This window comes from Cucurbita maxima, unplaced genomic scaffold (assembly GCF_002738345.1).
Source record: "Cucurbita maxima cultivar Rimu unplaced genomic scaffold, Cmax_1.0 Cma_Scf00030, whole genome shotgun sequence".
In the NCBI taxonomy this organism is placed as follows: domain Eukaryota; kingdom Viridiplantae; phylum Streptophyta; class Magnoliopsida; order Cucurbitales; family Cucurbitaceae; genus Cucurbita; species Cucurbita maxima.
Window position 1 is genome coordinate 1,683,003 of NW_019272046.1, and position 15,875 is coordinate 1,698,877.

The window sequence follows — 15,875 nt, forward strand, 5'->3', positions numbered from 1 at the left end:
TTAAGATACTTGTAGCTAATTAATTAATCATTTTAGTTCATAATTAATTCCACTCATTAAATAAGCTTTTATGGTATAAATGAATTAAATATACAATTATATAAATTATTGGTTTATTTATTCTAATTAATTAAGTATATTATAAAAATACATTTAATATGTACTAAGACTTCCTCTTACTCAGCCATCGAAACAGAAGCGGGTTCCTCAGCTATCGAAAGAGAAAGTATATTATCGAAAGTAAAGTATGAGCGTTTATATTTAAAAGTGGACGGTATTATACAATTGTTGAACTATGTTGTCTCTGTTAAGTGGTAAAGAAGTCGCGAATCTAGAATGTGTAATTATAGTATGATGTTTTTGACGTATGCATTACAAGATAGCTTCCTTTTTTAACTTCCTCGCCCCAATTTTTTCTAGCGTCAGGTGCACTCTCTCTTATTGGTTGAGCGGCCTCAACCTTCTGTTTTAATAAGATGTAAATATAGAAGTGGAACAGTAATAATAGAGATATATACAGGTTGTGTTAGGTTGGGTTAGTGACCCGAACAACCTAAATAGAGTTCACAACTTAACCCTCTATTTTCGAGCTAGGTCGGGTTGAGTTGTCGGTTTTTTTTTTAGTACTAAAAAATACTATTTATTTACAATATATGTTACATTAATTACTAAAATCTCGTAAAAATCAAATATCAAACATACACGACTCACAACTAATTACTAGTGTCGGTTATAAAAGTCAAATATTTTTAATTTTCATATTAATCTTAAGAGTAGGGTAGGGTCGTAACGCTATTTTTGAATTGATCAGGTTGACCGAACCAAAAAATGTCAACCTACTAATCGACTCGAATAATTAAAATATAATGTAACATGAATTGGGTTGTATAGTTTGAAGGGTCAGGTTATAAGATCATACGATGGTAAATAATAAACAAGAAAATAAAAAGGGAAATAAATAGGTTGGCGGGAATGTCCGAGGAAAAGAAAATGCGCACAGAATTCAAAAGCGTACGGAGGCCCAGGCCCAAACACTCACGAACTCCCTCCGCTTGGGCGAAGCGCGGCTGCTTGGCGCGGACGCCATCGGAGCTCTCGAAGACGCCCACATGACAAACCACGGAAGATGAAATTTCAAAGAAATTCAAATCCATAGACTGCCACAGTCTATTCGCAAGTTCAGCCAATTCCCCTAGCGATTATGGCCGCTCCATCCTCCGTTTCCATGACCCTTATTCTTTTTGTTTACTTCTCGTTTCTCCTTCTCGGCCATGCCGCTCATGACTCCGCCTTCAAGAGTATCTCTCTTACCCCTCTTAGTTTCAATGTTCGTTTTATTCTTTTTCAACTTCCTTACGAGATTTTGATGTTTATGGCTGGTTTTCTAGTTGTGGGGGAGGGTATTTCGCTTGTGCTTGTTGGTAATGCTTGATTTTGCGATTGGTTTGCTTTTTTATCCTTCTGGGGGCTTTCTCTTTGAGTTGGGATTTTGAATTGATGCCGGATTTGGGTTTGGTGTTTTTAGTGATTTGAATGTGGATTAGGGTTTGTATTTGCAGTTCGGTTCCTTAATTTTTTTTTTTTTCTTGTTTTGATTGAGTCGATTCGATTGTTGGCAGTTCTTTTAGAGACTAAAGATCGAGGGAAAACAAAGAATTAGTTGTTAGGGTCTATAAGTATGTCAATCGTACGTTATTTTCCTCAATGTGCCGTGGTTTAATCATCAAGACGTCTCTTTCTATGGCAATTTTTCAAAGTGCAGCGAGTGTATTATGTAATTTTACTTAAAAATGACGTGTATGCGAAGTGGGGATTGTCGATATAATGACAATATTTCCTCTAATTGTTATTTTGTGCAAATCGTATCTATTACGTGTTTGCTGATTTAAGGTTCTGATTTGGTATGAAATGGTTTGTGTAGTACAGTTTGATTAATGAAAATCCTGTGCGATAAATATATTGGGTTTATGGCCTTTTGTTGCACTTCTTTAGTTAATGTCAATGGATGTTATCTCAACGTTTCACTGGATAGGTATTGACCTCGGGCACCCAGCTGAAGATGTCTTTCCATCTTCACTTTCTGGAGCCAGTGATATGCAATGTGATCGTGTTTGGATTTCTGGTCTGTCAAGATTAAAACTTGGAAGTTTTGCCAGTGCTTTTCGAGTCACTGCAGTTCCATCTGTTGTTATTCCTGAAAGACAACATGCAAAAATTCAGGTTTGTTTTCACTGGTAAGTGGAGCATAGTCTGATATTCATTACTCACTAGCTTCTTCTAAACCAAACAATACATGAGTTTGGATGCTTCTTACAGTTTTCATTGTCCATGAGCGAGTCTCACGGGATATGTTTCTAAGTCTTTTTGAAACATTGAGTATTAATGCAACTACTAGTGAAAAAATGGAATCTTTTTCTTGTATGCAAACGCTTCTCCAAGACAACACTTCTAATACTTTTCTTCCTAAACCATGCAGGAACAATTCACTTGGATTGTGTCAGTGTGGAGATGATGAGTGGAAAACTTTTCAAAAGGGATTATGGAGCTCTACCATGTCTCCGTATGAAATCAGATATGTTGACGTTAAAGTTCTTAATGTCTCACCTCTAAGTGGTCCTGTCACAATTGCGATTGAAGAAGGTGTTTGTCGCATTGGCTTTTGATCCTCCTCAGTCTTAAGTTAGTCTAGTTTTATGTTAATTTGTTTTCCAACTTCTTGCAGAGTTTCAACAGTGGCGTCTTCTGTGTCTAGCATTGGGATTTATGTTGCTTCTTCTTGCTCCTGTTATCAGCAGCTGGGTTCCTTTTTACTACAGTAGTTCGATGGCCATTGGAATCTTCCTTGTTGTCTTGATTATTCTTTTTCAGGTACTAAAGATTAACAATCATTTTTAAACTCCTAGTATATGCAGGTAGTTTGTTTTAGTGTTTTGTTGTATATTAATTTTTTTTTATGGGAATTTTAGGTAGGGGTAGTGCAAAAAGTAATTGTTTGGCTTTAGAGAAAGATACATTTTTAGTCCCTGAGGTTTGGGTTTGGTTGTATTTGAGTCCATGAGTTTTCAAACTCAACAAATATACCTCTGAGTAAGGTTTGGTTGTATGTGCATATGTGTGCTTGTTTTCTAAATGAATTCTTGATTCTGCCTCTGCAGTTAGTTTCCTCTTTATGTGAATTTACATATTGAATGCACTCGTACTTGATTAACCACTCAAATTTAGTTTATTCATTTCTATATACTCCTTACCTTATGTAATATAATTACGAAGTTTAACATTGGTTGAGGAATTTTAAGACATGGTTGAGATTTATTTTTCAAAGATAACTGCACACAAGTAGTAAATACATTAGGAAGAGAGTGGACAATTTCACCCTACAAGATTTGGATAATGCAAAGTTCACAAGCAAGTATTCATAGATTATAATGATGCAAAGTCTGGGGTCATTTCATATGTTTGTCAATTTGATGGTTGATGAACCCTTCATGCTTGTATCTTATTTAGAAGCTTATATTACTTTCTTCCACTCACGGGTTTGTTAATTTTGTAGGGAATGAAGTTGTTGCCAACTGGAAGGAAGAATGTCTTTTATCTAGCTGTATATGGATCGGTGGTGAGTATGGCATTAAAATTTTGTCCCCTTATTTCAATTAAAGCATTCCTTGACAGTTGTCTCATCGTCTTTTCCAGCTTGGAGCAGGATCCTATCTTGCTCACCACTTTGCAATGTTTGTAAATTCGATTCTTCTCAGTTTCGGACTGAAAGAAGAGATGCATAATCCAGTAAGTCTAAGCTCCTCTTGCTCTTTTTATTACATTTCAAGTGAGATTCTTAACTTTACCTTGTAGAGAGAATGCTTAGAATATATTGGAGTTCCGTTCATCATATCTATATGGTTCTTGTTTTCTTTTCTTTTAAGCTATCATACTTATTATTATTTTTCTATTACGATCTTGTAGTGTTTGAAACCTTGAATCTATTATATAGCAAAAAAGGTATGTGGCACTTGTCTTGGTTCTCATTTTTAGAGGGATCATCTATTCATTTCTATAGAGGGAAAAGAATTGACAGACATTATATCTATCCAATCATATGCATGAGCTAGAAAAAATTGATCTGGGGTTAATATGAATGAACTCCCTTTTGGTCAAAGCCTTATTTCATTGAGATAAAATTTCCTGGATCTTGTATGTATGGCCTCACTGGATGCAGTAAGGAAGCTTCTTGGGGAAGACTTCTATTCATTCTTATTGGAAGGAGCCTTTGCATCTAGGGATAGATGAATTTCCTTTCCAAGGTTATTTTGTATGATTTTGATGCTTCTGTTTCTCCTTTGGGGAATTTCCCCCGTCAAGAGTAGGATGTTAGATATAAGATTGGTCGTGAATGCTGTCTCCAATGACATGGATGTCCTGGCCGTTGCAAGGAGGTTGGCCCCTGGCATGCCCTCAGCATTATTTTAGAAGTTGAGGGTGATATCATTTATTTCTAGTTTTTCCTCAGTTTTACTCTCCTTGTGTTTGAATGTGATTCAAAGGGCAATTTCTCAAGCATATTGTTTCATTTTGTTCAGTTTTTCAGATCCTTGGTTGGGTTGCTTTATTTATCCTTTGTCCTTTAGTGTTCTTTTGTGTAGTATGTATCCTTTAAGCATTAGTCTCTTCTCTTTTTATCACTAAAATGCTTTGTTTCTGGTTTAAAAAAAATGAAAAGAAAAAAGGAATGAGATGCTGCAACACACAAAAGAATGAAAGCGTTTCATTAAATCCATGATCAGCGACCATGATTCCAATCACAGTTTTCTTTTCTTTCTATAGATGTATGCGCTAATTCTTGATCCTTCTTTCTCATATTCTTAAGGTTGCCATCTTTTTACTTCTGGGGATTGTTCTTTCTGGAGCTGCATTGGGGTACTGGATCGTCAGGAAGTTTGTGATCTCAGAGGATGGAGATGTTGATGGTGGTGTGGCCCAGTTTGTAAAATGGGCAATGCGGATTATTGGAGCCACATCTATCTTTCAGGTGTGTCATGCTTATTTTTCCCCCTTTTTTGATAAGATGCTTTTGTGTCTTTGGATATGTGCCATTTTAAAACTTTGAATTATGTAGTTTTCTTTCATTAAATTATTGTGAAGTTGAGTTTTGGTGTACACTTTCCAAATATTTTGTTATGATTGTAGTTCTTTTCATCGGTTCCAGTTGGAGTAACTTCTACAATGCTTGAGTCACTTATCTGCAGTTTAAGTAATTAACTGTTATGTATCTTGAAACTTGAAAATAAAATAGTCAAGTGCTTCTGTGGTTCATTTATTTTACAGAGTTCTCCTGATGCTCCTTTAGCACTTGGCGCCTTTGTTTGTTGTTGGGCGGCCTGCTATCTTATCTCATCTCTGAAGCAGAGTTATACAATGTAAGTCATTTCCTGAAGTGCTGTAGTTTGGTGTGAGTTCAATATAACTTGCCTTTCTACTTCCTTAACATATTTGAAGCAAATATTTTTCAATTAAAGAAGTTTTATTTTTCTGCAACAATCTTAGTAAGTTTTGAACTCTGCTGCATCTATAACAATTAAAAGCTATCAGTGGCGTTATACGTAAGTCATTTTCTGAAGTGACGTGATTCGGTGCGAGTTCTATATTACTTGTCTTTTGTACTTCCTTGACATGTTTAAAGCAAATATTTTTCAATTAAAGAAGTATTCTTTTTCACCAACAATATTAGTATTTTTCTAGTCTGCTGCATCTATGACGATTATACGCTTTCACTTGTCATGCAAAACATTTAAATGTTGGATTTCATCCTAAATGTCATGCAAAACAAGCATGTCTGATGGATCTTGGGAACATTTCATCTCCTTTTGTGCCTTTTATCTTTTCATTAACAGTGGCTTCTTATCACTTCCCTAAAGAACAGGTTAAGTGTGTTCTGCTTTAGTCTAGTAGCTATTGGCAAAGGCTTCGTTAACTCATCTATTTGTACCAATGGTACTGTTTTCCTTATCTATTCATACTCTTGTATTAGTTGCCCTTGTCTGGTTCCCTTCTACCCAGCCTCTAGGTTGTTCTTTCTTTTGTGTGTGTTATGAAATATGGTGTCTGATATTATAAAAATCTACTGCTCAGGCCATCAGACCGCCTAAATTTCTTTCATGTTTGGTAGGAATCGATCATATTCTGAATCTGGCGGCCCTTGGCAAAGGCAGAATAATCAAATTATTGGAAACCGGACTCGTCCTGAATTCCTCAGCCGATCAAGCCCTCAAGACAGGAGATGGAGAGTTTCTGATAGCCACAGACCAGGATGGTCGAATTCACCTGTTCATGGTGCTGTTTGCTTTCATCGCCTCGTCCGTTTTTTTGTACATACGAGTCTTTCATACTCCCAATTGAGGTTCTGCCTCTTACCATTTTCATTGTTTGACGTGTTAATTGCAGCAGGTTTAATTTCACCATCCTCTGGAATGCAAAATCAGGACTACTACTCATCGTTCCACAAGACCCGCAATCGAAAGAAGTTCACGAAGAAAGCGTGGGACGATTTCACTAGAGATTCAACCCGACACGCGTTGGCAGAGTGGGCATCGTCCCCTGAATTCACGGATTGGATCATGGAGCACGCGGATAGAATTCAACTGCTCCCAAGTGAGAGTTCAGATGAAACTGTTGACAGTGAATCTCATTCAACCAACGAGAATGTTGTTGGTAGTGGCAGTAGGTTCAGCTTTCTAAACTGGTATGACTAGGTATCTGTATCTGTATCTGCTAACATAGATAAAGGATAGGATCTAGATTAGGTTCTTTCGAAATTTGATTCGTTGGTTGAACTGGGCGAATTTTCCGAACCCAAGTCTAACAGCTAGAGGTGTCTCATAGATGAGAAGTCGACTTAATCCGACGCTCCATCAGTATGTGACTTGTAGCGTGTCTTGTCGAACAATTTATTTGTCTCGAGTTCTTTGAATTGGACATGACATGCAATTGAGTCGATCCAAGATGCAACCACAACTGAACGTGTTATATGATTCGGGATGATCCATGATTCAGCGCAGTCTACAACTCTGGCTCGACGTGGGAAGGAGGCTCATTCGACACCTCAACATAACTGATGATATTACATTTTTTAGGCATGGAGGTTGAAGTTACATACATTCCAAGTTGAGTTTCGTTACTGTCTGAATATATGGCGACGGATGATGTGTCTCCTCTGATGCCTTTAGGATAGCTGTCATTTTCAAGATATTCACATTGTTATCTTTGTTCCCTTTTAATATCTATTGTTTATAATCTCAAGCAGATTGTTTTGTTGAGACATTTGAAATTTTTATGGGAATGTAAATTTATGAAACTTGGAATATATATAGTTGAAAAGAAAGACATAAACTTCAAAATGTTCTCGTAAATTACGGGTAATACTATATATATATTTAAGCATTGATTTCGAAATCAAAAGTTTCATGGGCTCGAAGAATTAGAATAATCTAGACTATCCAACTCAAACCATAAATGTTAGGTCTAAGAGGGTTTATATGCACTCGAAAACTTGAACTACTCAATTTGGGTTAGAATTTTTTCGATTAATTAAAAAAAAAAAACAAAAAATTTGAGGGCAGATTGACATATTTGATATTAATGTAACCTGTGCAGGATCAACAAGACAACTCAACTTTAAAGTATTCATATGTTATTACATGTTTCAAAAATATTCATGAACTTTTCAAAGTAATATTAAAAGTTTGGAGATAATCAATGAAGCGTGGATAGACGGGTTTCAATCATATATTGATGAAAATAAATTAATTTTTTTTTAGGAACGTAAATAATGTTAATCCTACTCTTAAAACTCATAACCATTTTTTAAACATAGTACTAAAGAATAATAATGAAACTTTTTAAAATTTAAATGTATTTTTGAAACGGGTATGGGTAAAAACCTTTTATAAAAATTTAGAATTTTTTTTTATTAATTTCTGAAAAAAATTAAAATGATATATTTATATAGTAAGGGATTGATTGAAATTGCTTTTCCGTTCCCAGAAAGAGAGAGATAGTGAAGATTGAAAGCGAAGCGATCAGTCATTTTCGAAATCAAAATCCTTCTCTCCTCTCCCATTTCAGTTTGTTCTTCAAAATCTCCGGCGGAAGCTTAACAACTCCATTCCCTTTGCCCCATGCAGCCTTCAGATTTTCTCCTTTTCAGGTTCGTCCTCTGATTCCCCACCTAGGGTTTTAATTCCACCTTCAATCCCATGAGCATCTCTTTTGCGCTGCCATAACAAGATGCACTCGCCCAACAAGAGCCCTTTAGCTTCTCCGACCAGCTCCCGCTCTGTTACTGAGACTGTTAATGGCTCCCATAACTTTGTGATCAAGGGTTATTCTCTCGCCAAGGGGATCGGCGTGGGAAAGCATATTGCCAGCGAGAATTTTACCGTCGGAGGTTATCAGTGGGCCATATACTTCTATCCTGACGGCAAGAATCCTGAGGATAATTCGGCTTATGTGTCAGTGTTTATTGCCTTGGCGAGCGAGGGCACTGATGTGCGTGCCTTGTTTGAACTGACTTTGGTGGACCAGAGTGGTGATGGTAAGCACAAGGTGCATAGTCATTTCGATCGCTCCCTCGAGAGTGGGCCTTATACGCTCAAGTACAGAGGTAGCATGTGGTAAGAGTTCTCTTTGTGAATGCTTGAATTGTTTTCCTTTTTGTTTCCTGCGAATGAATTTAGAACCATGGCTGGCGGTTAGTCTCACGATGCTAGTGCAGTTTTCATTCTTTTTTATATCTTTAGGGGATGATTAACAAGTAAGAAATGGATGTTTTAGATTTTCAGATTGGGAGTATATGGGTAATGATTTTCCCCCTCTTTTATCTCAATATTGATAGCTAAGTGAAGCAATTAGGTTTTTCAACAATTATGATTATTATGTCACATACAGATGTTGTCAAATCACAATGATGAACTGGATAATTGATGGACCCATGGGATGTGCCTTGTTGCATACCCTGCAGTCTATGTGGTAAAGCACCTATCAAATCAACAAAACTATGTTTTTCTTACAAGAAAGAAAGAATTCATTTAACTGATGAAAAGAAACAAATGCTCAAAGATACAATCTCAGTGAGAAAAATAACAAGCAAACTAAGGAGGAGTTATAAAGAGTTACCAATTCATACAAATGTCTAATAAAGAAAAGTAAAAAAAAAATGGTATAGGAAGAGAACACCATTGTGATCCTTTTCATCTAGCTGCCACAAGCCGATTAAATCAATAATTTTACTTGTTTTAAAAACTCATTCGATTGCATTCCATCTACGTTTCATAATTAATGGCTTTAACTGCATTTACTCATAACAAATTATCTCTTGGAGGTAAGGATGATCCAAGAACGGGAAGAATATTGCTCTTAGAGCTATTTGAGAATACGTATCCAAAATTAAATATCCTTATCTATTGCTTTGGATGAAGGTTGGGATAAACCCTGTGCTGTCTTGTCAGTCTTAACTTTAATTCAGGGCTTGCTCAAGTTGCTGTTACTCAAGTTCTTTTTGTGATTTCTTCAATACCTCCACATCAATTATGAATGAATTGAAGTATTTCTTTTGACCAAAGGTTGCTATCATTTAGTCATTATCATGATTGGCTAGATTAGTGTGGTGGAGCTGATTCATTCTAAAGGTTCTTTGGAAGTGGTTTGGTAGGTAGTATTAGTTGCAGCAATCGATCATTTCGGGAGGGTTGGTGGCTCTTTGGTGAAGGGTGGGGCTTGGTCGATCTTTGTATGCTTCACAGGGGTATTCAGAGATGAGGGAGACAAAAGTAAACCAGCCAATATTGCCCCCTCCTGACAGGATAAGAAGTCTACTTCTTCCTCTTTTATTGCCTAGTTGTGATGGCCTCATGCCACAAAACGTTAGGTTTCTGTGCCTCAATTATTTAGCTAACAAAGCCACATTCCGATGTCTCATGTTCTAATCCCCAAACCCTGAACTCCAATGGCCATGAGACCATTGCCTATTTAACTTATTGAGACCCTCTCCCCCATCACCTTTCCCAAAAGAAATCCCATCAGGAAGACTGATTCTTATGTCGTAGGTTGTGAGTAGGGGTATTATTGCCTTTTTACTTCACCTGATCGATGTGTGGCTTCATTATTCAAAGTTACATGTAGGACCGAAAGCCCAACAATTTTAGGGTTTCATCTAGAGCTAGTCAAATGCCTATAAAAGACTTCTTATTCTTTGTATTTTTTAAAACTTAATTTTAATAAAAAAAATCATTTTGCTGTGAGCATCACATCCCCATTTCAAACTCTTGCTTTAAGAATTACATACTCAGAACATTCAAGTTTGGTTGATCCATCGACTTGTGGTGTGCTCTAATCCTAGGCAAGGAACTAGTTTTTCAATCTTGGATAGTTGGTTCTCATGATAATTCACAACTATTCTTCCCCCTGGGGTTAAAACCAAAATGATTTGTAGTTTTTGGTGGTAAGTTAACAGTCCTAGTCACTCTTGGGTGTTTGCTTCTATTCATCAATGGATTCACATCAGTTTTTCCAAAGATCTTCCTCGTGCATTTTAAGGCCCTAATGATGTGTTCTTTTCAAGTAATTGTTGCATCAAGGACAAGGCTATAGATTTTGACTCATTTTTAGATCATTCAACTTACATTGCTCTATCTTGGTGTAAATTCTCCCCTTATTTTAGCGATTATAGTCTTACATCTCTTATAGCCCAATGGAAATGTTTTTTGTAATTCCTTTCGCATGGTTTGCCTTGTTTTTTTAATTTCATCTCATCAATGCGAAATCCTTGTTTCTTTGAAAGTAAACATTTGAGCATTTTGACCACATCCTTCGGAAATATTCTTTCTCCCAAAAAATTGGAAGCTGGCACTTGGGGTTGCCTTGGCTCTTCAGTTCACAGGCTACAATGGATGAGGCCCTTGTCCCTCGTTGTGATTGAGGTAGATTTTTTTGGTGTCTCAGATTCTTATGAATGTGGTGTATTTGGTCAAAGAGAGGAAATTTTTTACAGGTGTAGAGGGGTCTTGGGATGTGGAGTTTGGCTTATTTCAATGCCTCTTTGTGGGCGTTTCTGACTTGTTATTTTTGTAATATTTCTTTTTCTAGTTAACAACTTGAGTTCCCTACTACTAGCTTGTTGTCGTCTTATTCATTTGGTGGCTTGTTTATTTGTCTAGCTTAGTTTTTGTCGGTGTTCTTTCAAACTCATTATGAAAATGGGCTTCCTATTAGCTACTTTAAAGAATTGGAAGCATTTGATATATATGTGTGCAGGTTAGATATTGGTGGTTTGTTGGAAGAAAGTAATTCTGTGGTTTCTCCATATTGGATTCCATCAGAATTGATTAACCACCCTTTTATCTGGTTTTTTTTTTTTTTTTCTAAAGTTGTGGACCAAGTTTTCCCCCCTTCCTATTTAAAGAGTATTGGCTTTTCTAAAGGATTTTTATTATTTGTTGACTGGGGTATAAGGGCGTTGGGATGGGTCTGTTTTTGGTCATAATCAATACCAGAATGACCTATTATTTAAAAAAAAAAAAACTGGAAAAAAGATGTTGAAATTAATTTTTATGAAAATCAAAAAACTGGAAGTACTCACTCTGGAAGTGAGATGGCTGACTGGATTCTATTATGCTTGACAAGTCTTTGACATTTGTTCAAATATGCATCCAAATTGTTCAACAACAATATAATAAGCTTTTATTGTGCTTTATAAGTATCCCATCCATGTCCAACAAGTGTCGTAGTGCTTGATTAGTGTTTGGACTTTAGTTTTATTGGTTATTCACAAACTCTGACATCTTTAACCTATGAGGCTACCAAATGACTAAGTGATTCTTTGACATTTTTGCTCTCGTTGCTGCCTAATATTATGGTGACTGGTGACAAGTTGATTGTATGGGTGGTGAATTCTAGCATATGAACTGCAACTAGCTTTTTTGTTTTCATATTCCAGCCCTTGAGCATCTTAAAAGAAAGTGACTTGACTAGTTATTTAATTTTCTCCATGTACAATTTTACTTGAATAGGATCTGTTTTATGGGTTTTACACTGTTTCCTGAGTTGTAAAGTCTTTAATCTTCTACATAAGCTTCTTCTTCACTTGTCTCTTGGTAACCCTCTTCTTGCTATTGATTTGTGATAACATGCATGACCTTTATAGCCTGAAGTCTGAAATCAAATTTTGAGGTGGCATAAATACATTAAAGATTTTGTGTTTGTGTCGGGCTTTTCACCTTTTCCTTTCTTTCAGTGGAATTGTATGCAAGCTTGTTTTATGGTTTATGTAGTATTAATTATAAATTAATGTATTTTTTGCTTTGGTTTTAGGGGCTACAAGCGCTTCTTCAGAAGGACTTCACTTGAAACATCGGTTTTCCTGAAGGATGATTGCTTGAAAATAAATTGCACTGTTGGTGTTGTTGTGTCTGGAATAGACAGCTCAAGACTACACTCCATTCATGTCCCTGAATCTGATATTGGAGATCATTTTGGCACATTGCTGGAAAATGAGGAGGGTTCAGATGTCACCTTCATTGTCTCTGGGGAAAAGTTTTGTGCTCACAAGCTAGTATTGGCTGCTCGTTCTCCTGTTTTCGAGAATGATTTTGTCAACATGATGGAAGAGGATAATGATGAAATTCTTATAACAGAAATGGAACCTAGGGTTTTTAAGGTGGAGTCTCTAAAGAACTAGTACTTTGTAACTTCCAATATTTAATCTGTTTAACTTGTAGTACGTCCAATTTGCTTCCCACCTGCTGACAGTTTCTTGCATTTCGTCTAAGCAGGCTTTGCTGCATTTCATTTATAGGGATACTCTCCCAGAAGATGATGAATTCTTGGAAGCAAGCTCATCTTCAGTTCCGTCCCTATCTGATTCATTGCCTGCAAAATTGTTGGCTGCTGCTGATAAATATGATTTGCCGAGACTCAGATTGATGTGTGAATCTGTACTCTGCAAGGACATATCCGTGAACTCTGTATCCCATATTCTGGCCCTTGCTGACCTCTATCATGCTGCTGATTTGAAGTCTGTTTGCCTAAAATTTACTGCAGAAAACCTAGTCGGTATGTTTTTTTAGTTGTTTTTCATTGTAGAATTACCATTCTATGGATAGCAATTTCAGCAGCTATTCATATTCCATATCACGGAGTAGAATTATAACATTGTTCTTTCCGGTAACCTTCCTTACATTTGACATGCCTAATATACATATGTTCAGGTGATCTGGTTGAAATTTGTGTATGTCAGCATTTGTCTCTATGAACTAGTCTGCTGAATATTTGTCTTTTAGGTGACATGGGCGACATTTTACGTCTCTAATTCCAGGATTGTGCCAGTGTGCTCAGCTGTTTTATCTTTGTCACATCTTACAATCAGTTGAAGACACTTGTGATTGTTGGTGTGCATCTTCTTGAATAAAATACTACAGATGGTTGCTTGATGAATGAAACCACAGTTTTTTTTTTGTTTGTGTTTTTCTACTTTCTAGAACTCGTTAATAATATAGGATTTGAACTGATGATTGGATTTTAGAATGCAGTGTTGTCCGCCTAAATTTTTGCCTTTTATGTAAGGAAATCACAGGTTACTGCTGGATTTTTGCTTCATAATTAGACTAAGAATCTCAAGAAATTAGGATCTTTGTTCTTTTTCCATGCTAAGACTTAGATTTGTGGATAAACTATTTTCCAAAAGCAAGTATTATAGGCTCCCAGTCCATTATACATACTCCCGGAGGAAGAATTGCAAACATAATCTAGGGTAGTCACATGGCTGTCATATAATTAGAGACTTTATGTAGATAGGGCCATCAGGCTGGTGCGCTATGTGTGGTCTGGGATGCTTACTATGTAATTCTGTTAGACTGTTATCATAATTAGGGAACATCCAAAGACATGGCAGTTTTTGGCAAAGGCGGGTGCGCTATGTGTGGTCGGGGAGAGTTCTTGGGCTTCTCAAACGCGGGATAGGGCTGTAATCTGTTCTTCTTTCAGTTAAGATAGTGGATACCATTATGGCTGTGCTCTTTTCATACTACATGCCCATGATATGCATTGTTTGGAGATATCTTTTTTTCTTTCTTGGATGTCTACAAAGTCTCTTTTTCCATTTCTCATTGTCCAAAGGTTTGATGCAGCCGTAATGCAATCTGATGGGTTTGAGTTTCTCAAAGAAAACTGCCCGCTGCTGCAGTCAGAGCTTTTGAAGACTGTTGCCGGGTGCGAGGATGAGGAGCTTAGCGGAGGAGGAAAGAGTCGAAGCGTGTGGGCGCAATTCTCCGACGGCGGGGATACAAACGACAGGAGCATGAGGCAACAGACATGGGAAAACGGAGAAAGGAGTCGAAGCCTGTGGGTGCAGCATTCTGACGGTGGCGACGCCTGCATCCGGAGTCCAAGGCGAGAAGGCTAACGCATAATTGGTAACTTACTATCGTGGTCTGTATAATAACATTTTATGAAATGATCTCCAGAACTACCGAGTAAAAGAGAATATGTGTAGCCATAGAGAATGTAAAGGGAAATCATCATTGCTCTTGTTACCTGTTGTATGTTGAATCAGAAGATTGGCATTTGTGCTTTTGACTAAATTGGTTTAGCAAGATGTCATAATCTTTGTAATGGAATGTTTGCCTTGACTGAATAAAGCTTTCTTATTCAGGACAAAATTCTTGTTGTTGTGAAATCTACACTTTTTTTGTTTTATTGTCATGTTGTGAAGTTGTAGATCTGACGTTTACGCTATGACGTTGTGAGAACGATGTTAAAAACAATTTTTTTTTTTAAGGCTTTTTCGAGAAACTTTAGTTTAAATGTGTCGATTCATAAAATGCATGGCAATATTTCGCATGAAGATATTGTTGTTGATGATATGGCGACAAGTAAAGACAGTGTGCAAGTATATGTTGCTTCTTGTCTACGAGAGAAAATGTTAAGTGAAAAAGAGGGTGAGAAAGAAATATTGAAAGAAACGTTATTGGCCACTAACCACTCGCTCTTTGGCTGCTCGGGCTCCATGTTTTAAGTTCGTTATTTGAACAATCTCATCTCATCTGCTCCACTAGGAACCTTTTCTCTTCTTTAATCTTATTTACAGCGTTGCTCTTGAACTCTGTATAGATCAAGCTGCTTGTTGTAATGGCTTGGGTGACTCGCACCTTGGATGATGGGGCTTAGCTAACCATAGCCAATTCTTCGTTGTACCAAAAGAGAGATTTGATTTAAATGATGAGGTACAAAATAACGAGAGCACTTAAACTAAATGTATTTACTTTTTCTGTTGAATTATTGCAAGAGATAAAAATGCTCATTGAGAAGCAGGATTCAATGATTGATTCAAATAAAAGCCAATGTTGAACTCGGTGGGAAATAAAAGATCAATGGCCTATACACGAAGCGACGCCCCTTTTTCACTTCTACATCCATCCATGACCTAAAGACAAAAGTGAGGAGCTCGAGAAGATCAAGACTACGATATACAAATAATTTCAAGTTCGCATTACAAAGAAATCGTTTAGATTCAAGAACGAATTCTCTTGAAGAGAGGAAGAACGATACAAACTAAGGCGTCTTAATATGCCACAAGAACTTCAAGGTGGATGACGACTACATATTGTTCTAAGATGACAACAAAACATAATTGCATTTGACGAATTCAATTGCAATTCATGTTCATTAAAGACAAGTCAAGTTTTTTTTTGTGGAATCACTATCCCAAGCCCACTGCTAGCCGATATTGTCCGTTTTTGCCCACTACGTATAGCCATCAGCCTCACGGTTTTTAAAATGCATTTGTTAGGGAGAATTTTTCACATATTTATAAAGAATGATTCGTTATCCTC

At 36.8% G+C, this 15,875-nt stretch overlaps 2 protein-coding genes across 7 annotated transcripts; both read left to right on the plus strand.

The window, feature by feature from the left end:
• The first annotated feature begins 1,002 nt into the window (after window positions 1-1,002).
• LOC111465994 lies at window positions 1,003-7,336 on the plus strand. 5 transcript variants are annotated; one of them, XM_023110518.1, is made up of 11 exons: window positions 1,003-1,298; window positions 2,033-2,234; window positions 2,477-2,640; window positions 2,723-2,868; window positions 3,551-3,613; window positions 3,691-3,783; window positions 4,862-5,023; window positions 5,320-5,411; window positions 6,161-6,324; window positions 6,436-6,733; window positions 6,874-7,336. In XM_023110518.1, coding segments are annotated over exons 1-11 (1,482 nt in total). In that variant the 5' UTR covers window positions 1,003-1,201; the 3' UTR covers window positions 6,875-7,336. The 5 variants fall into 5 exon arrangements, with proteins under 5 accessions (XP_022966286.1, XP_022966284.1, XP_022966285.1 ...); XM_023110516.1 differs by having other exon boundaries at window positions 6,436-7,335; XM_023110517.1 differs by having other exon boundaries at window positions 6,439-7,335.
• Window positions 7,337-8,011: 675 nt separating this feature from the next.
• LOC111466014 (BTB/POZ and MATH domain-containing protein 4) lies at window positions 8,012-14,702 on the plus strand. Of its 2 annotated transcripts, none has more exons than XM_023110557.1 (4): window positions 8,012-8,663; window positions 12,358-12,703; window positions 12,819-13,098; window positions 14,172-14,702. In XM_023110557.1, exons 1-4 carry the CDS (start codon window positions 8,278-8,280, stop codon window positions 14,444-14,446), a joined length of 1,287 nt encoding a protein of 428 aa, XP_022966325.1. In that variant the 5' UTR covers window positions 8,012-8,277; the 3' UTR covers window positions 14,447-14,702. The 2 variants fall into 2 exon arrangements, with proteins under 2 accessions (XP_022966325.1, XP_022966326.1); XM_023110558.1 differs by lacking the exon at window positions 14,172-14,702 and adding an exon at window positions 13,326-14,163.
• The last annotated feature ends 1,173 nt before the right edge of the window (window positions 14,703-15,875 follow it).